The following is a 5,039-nucleotide window of genomic DNA, read 5'->3' on the forward strand; positions in this document are numbered from 1 at the left end:
TTTGTTTTTGTTCAAATTAGTATTAGATTTTCTCTCTCTCTCTCTAGATAGATAGATATGTATAAATATATGTACGTATATGTCCATGTTATTTGTTGAGTGCAAAAAAAAAAAAGAAAAGGTGATCAAGTATTGTGTAACTAAGGTCAAACAAACCACAATTCTCAAACGACTGTTTGACTTTCCTCCTTCTCTATATGGATGCACAGCAACACCGAAAGAAATACATATTAGATGAACCCTGCAAGTTTATGTATGATATAAATTGACAAAGATAAAAAGAAAGGACATTTTGGGTGTAGTTATATCGTTTTATAAACGTAAGCTGCAGTTTCAGTTCGTTCTCTCTCTTTTTTTCAAGCCATCTTTGTAAATTAGATCACCGACCCGTCGACATTTTACAGAGAAGCCACTTTTTTTTTTTTTTTTTTTGAAATTGCAGAAGCGGAAGTTCACCTGGTCAGATTCGGACTACAGCGAAACGGAGCCACCCAAGAAAAAGATTCCCCTACCTGAAAGCTGCCCAACCGTGACGCCGTGCAGCCTTTCCTCAAGCGCAGCTGGAACAGCGGGGAAGCAAGAAACTCCCAAGGACGCTAAAGTCAACTGGGGCCACGCATTTGAGCTGGCCAACCGCACATTCAGCCCTCTGCCACAAGAACATGAAATATCTTCCACCGCTTGCACAGTTGCACAGGACAAGTCAATATCCTCCAGTGCTGACATGAAGTCTGCTAACGTGTGCAATGACACCATGATGTGCCAGTCGGAGTAAAGGTTCGAGGCCTCGAGTCCACGCACTCGAGGCGATCAGTCAGTCTTTTGAAAAAGCGTTCGGAGTCATTGTTTGTTCTCCAAAGTACAATCTACTCAAAAGCGGGTGTCCCCAACCTGTTTTCGCGTCACAGACCAGTTGAGACAAGTCTGTGACCTTCGCGGACCGGCAACGCTTTTTATTTTGATTTTTTTTATTGCTTTTAAATTGCCAGTTTCAAAGCACTGCTACTGACAAGAATGATTCGAGAGTCATTCAACATTTTATAAACAGATTTTTTTTTTTTCATTCATTTCAAACGATGTTCTTCTAGTGCTCGGCCAATGTAGAATACAATAACACAATGAACTACGAAGAAATGGACCAATTGGGAATGATAAATACAAATCAGGCAAAGGGATTCATACTCCTACATCGAACATCATTGCTCCTGGCCGCCGGCTAGGTGTTGGCGACTAAACTGCTAACGTTGACGCGGGCGCGTTGTGCAAACTCTGCCCGCATTTTTTTCATGCTTTCCGATTGCTTGGGTGCTACTTGTTGAAATGCTTCAACGGGGTTCTTGTATCGCCTCGTTTTGGATGACATACAGTAGCACGCGCAACAGCTTCTTCCTTCGCGTCGCTCCGGGCGAGGGGAGGAACTTCTCTTGTCCAAATCGCTTCATCTTCGGAAGTCCATTTGGAACTCTTACTTACTGTTGACTGTTTCTTCCTTCATTTCTTGGCGGATTCTGTTGATTTCAGACTGCTAACGGATGTTTGAAGGGGGATTCCGATGGGCTAGAGTGGCGCGTTCCCGAGGGGGGCCGAGGCCCGGTACCGGTCCGCGGACCGCTGGTTGGGGACCTCTGCTGTAGCGTATGATTGCAGTCCGGGGTAACTGTTTGCACATTTCCCAACGTACAATCATCAAGCCGTTTAGTTCCCCAAGCCTTCGCAATCAGCGCTTCGCATGCAAAAGGGGGGTATTTTTCGTGGCGCTTGACTCAAGGGTCGTATTTCCGAGTCATGAGTATTGTCATGAGACGCGTGTACTATGACAAGCGGTGGATACGCAGTAAGAAGGCACGCGATTTGCCGCCGTGCCTCAGGACATCTGCCTGCTTTTATTGGGTGTTTTGCGAAACGGTGCCGAGAAACAAAGGGCCCAAGTCGCCATTTCCCGATTTGTTTTCAACAGCATTCAATCCAGGCTTAAAGTAACAAGACAGTTGAGTCCTTCCAAAATCTGCCTGCAATTACACACCGACGACTCTTGCACTTATATTCGACCATGCACGGCCATATAAATGTTATATTTTATGTGTTATTTATGTCCAGGAACGCAGCACAAAAGCACTTAATGTGAAGCCTAGAATTTATACATTTTCTCTAAGTAAACTATAACTTCCCTGCTGCTGAAAAAGTACACCGTTAAACACAATTATTTTCTATGCACTCGCTGAATAAATCAGAATGAGTCCATGAACGTGACGATGAAAAAAAACTTGAATGCCTTAAATAATGTTTTGAAAAATGTGGAACTGTTGCACTAAATTTCCAAGTCATTGACTGAAATACTACCGCACCTTAAGAGACCACTTTACTACAGAATCAGCGCTTTTTTGTGTCTTGGTGTTTGTTGTACGCTCACACTACAAATTTGGTGTCATCGTTTGTTTGTTTTTTATGAATTTTTTTACAATTCATTATTGTTTTGATTGTAATATTCCATACAGTAGCGTTTCTTGAAGTTGTTTGAAACGAAGTCGCTTTGAACAATTTTGTATTGCCACGTTTTAAATTAAAATTCAGTTCATGTTGAAGGGTCTAAACATGTTGTCCGTCACCAGACAGCCTTTGGTTACTTTGTCGAGGGTTTCTACACCTTTACTGCGCCAAGGTGGTCATTTTATGACAAATCTCACTGCTCACCCCCCCACAAATTGAGCATCAGTTCAATTTCGATGGGATATGAAGGTTGGTGCGACTGTTTGTCTGGAAGCTAACTGAAACACCATGTCATATTTATAAAAGTAACTCGAATTCACTCTAATTACAGCGAAAATGTGCTTCTTTTTTGTCAATGAAATTTCATACATGAGGTTGTGGGTCTACGTTCAGCCTAAAATTCAATTTCCCGTTCAAGTCCAAAAACTGTGGACCTTTCAATTATGTGCGAAGGAGAAAGAGAAAATAACTATTCCACAACAGCAAAAAAAAAATCATTTCAAAAAAAAAAAAAAAAAGCTAAAAGGTCCATGATCATGATGTCATGAAAAACCTTCGTCGTCGGGTCCAAATAACGTCACAGACATAAAAGGTGAAGAGCAGGTCTTTGCGAGGCAGGGCAGACATGAACACAAGAGGTTCACCATAGCTTGGCCAGCACTTGACGGACCCCGCGAACGGCCGTTCAAAATAACCGGACGGTAACTTTGTCGTACCGTTCCCGGATTTGATTACGCGGAGCACCGAAGGCGGATATCCGCCGACGGCGTTCCACTTGCTTTTTCCGGCCGGGAACGCGGAATTTCGGGCTCGACAGGACCGCAACGCAAGAAGTCTGCCGATTTATCCGAGCGCGCTGTATTTTGTTTTTAAATCGCACTGATCCCAGAGCCAGCGGCTTCTTCGCTTTCAATCGCGCGTCACTAGTGCGTCATGACTCGACGCAGAAAGTGAAATCGGCAATATTTCGGAACGTGGCAATGGCCGCCCACGACGTACGAGTCTGTGCGACGGTAAGCTAGCCGGCTAAGCTAGCCTTAGCTAGAGCTAACTTCGGCGCGTTTGAGCGAGGACGACGCGAAGCCGGGGACTCTCCACATGGAAGCAGGAAGAGGGCGCGATTCCGGTGCCTCTTTTGAGGCCGTGCTGGACAAAAAGTTACTCAGTGTGACCAACACAATGGATTCCATTCAAGGGCTGTCAGCGTGGTGCATCGAGTACAAGAAGTACCACGGCATGATAGTGCGACAGTGGATCAAGTGCTTAAAGAAATGTAAGTGGCAATATATGTTTCGGTCTCGCGACGTCGACGATCACTCCGTGCTACAGTTGCTTGCCAGTGGGAATCGGAAAAACGGTATTCGGACTTCATGGCCAACGAATGGCTAAAGGCGAGTTGACGTCGCTGTGAGCTCAGCCCTTTCCAAAGTAACGCCCAAGTTGACAGTAAAGCACCGACTGATGCACTCCACTACTGCTTGCTACCTCGTCTGGAGTCCAAGAGTGAGGACATCTACTCCTTTGCCTTTCTGTGCCCCGTCCAGTCTCTCCGTGTCTCCGTTGCAAACTGTTGCTCACACACCGTGACACTTGATCAATGGGTCGTGGCGTGATGTTTTAACGCGAGAAGCGCAAGCTGTGGTTCATTCCTGCTTCAAACACCTGCCTCCGATAAGACCTTTGTTCGGAAAGATGGGTAGACCGGACCTTGAAGCACCGAGCCTCTTTTTGTTTACTTTTCGTCTGAATGTTCTGACTATTCTGTGAGTTGAACATTTGAAAAATTGGCACGCCAATGAGGGCTTCTCAATCCTGTAGCTACTCTACTTGGTATTTCCTTCCACTGCCATGCAGACGACTGTGGGAAATCGATGTCCCACTGAGCAAAAAAGAGGCTTTCTCATTGAGGCTGCTTTGATCCTGTCCGGAGGCAATCACAACCTGCATGGCTCGAGCCCCCTCCCTCGCTGCCCATCTCTTCAAAACAAAACAAAACAAAAAAAATCATCTTCCAAAGGCTCTTTTTCATTCTCAGCATGAGACGTGAATGTTAGTTGGATGGGGGGAACATACTAATTGTGGTGGATCCACCGGCTGACTCTCCAAGAGTTGGTTGACGCTTGGTAGATGTTTCGTGGTCAGCCTACGCGTCCACGCCAAACTGATCAAATAGCGGTGTCTTCTCTCCGTGTTTTGCTGGGGTCCAGCTTCTTTTTCCGATATTTTCCCTCGATGTAATAGGGGGACAACTTATTTGGGGGTTTTCCCGTCTCAAAGGTGGTCCCGTCCTGACCGTCTTGGACTTCCTTTTTACAGGAAATCTTGTTTACGTTGAGAGTTCCAATAAGAATATGACGATGATCTTGTTAAAAGCATTCGTCGATTCAATCTTGATGGGCTCACAGCTTGTGCGACGGGGCCACTGTGGTTTGAGACGATCAGAGATGATTTTGAAGTGGTTCGTGTCCACCTGCGCTGCAATGGCACGCCGCGGTGTCCTCCAGGGAAACTATGGACGCCGATAGCAGTGAGGGGGGCGGGGGGGGGGGGGG

General features: G+C 45.7%; 2 protein-coding genes across 2 annotated transcripts in view; both read left to right on the forward strand.

Annotated features, from left to right (window-relative positions):
• The window catches only part of ciarta (circadian associated repressor of transcription a), a 4,060-nt gene extending 3,226 nt beyond the window's left edge, over positions 1-834 (forward strand). The window contains exon 6 of the mRNA XM_019865372.1: positions 443-834. Coding sequence (XP_019720931.1) covers positions 443-775 — 333 coding nt within the window. The 3' untranslated portion in view covers positions 776-834. The remainder of the gene's footprint in view (positions 1-442) is intronic.
• Positions 835-2,733: 1,899 nt separating this feature from the next.
• Positions 2,734-5,039, forward strand: part of rprd2a (regulation of nuclear pre-mRNA domain containing 2a) — a 9,616-nt gene continuing 7,310 nt past the window's right edge. Inside the window, exon 1 of the mRNA XM_019865358.1 lies at positions 2,734-3,760. Within this exon, the coding sequence (XP_019720917.1) occupies positions 3,586-3,760 (175 nt within the window). The 5' untranslated portion in view covers positions 2,734-3,585. The remainder of the gene's footprint in view (positions 3,761-5,039) is intronic.

This window comes from Hippocampus comes, unplaced genomic scaffold (assembly GCF_001891065.2).
Source record: "Hippocampus comes isolate QL1 unplaced genomic scaffold, H_comes_QL1_v1.1 scaffold390, whole genome shotgun sequence".
NCBI classification, from domain to species: Eukaryota; Metazoa; Chordata; class Actinopteri; order Syngnathiformes; family Syngnathidae; genus Hippocampus; species Hippocampus comes.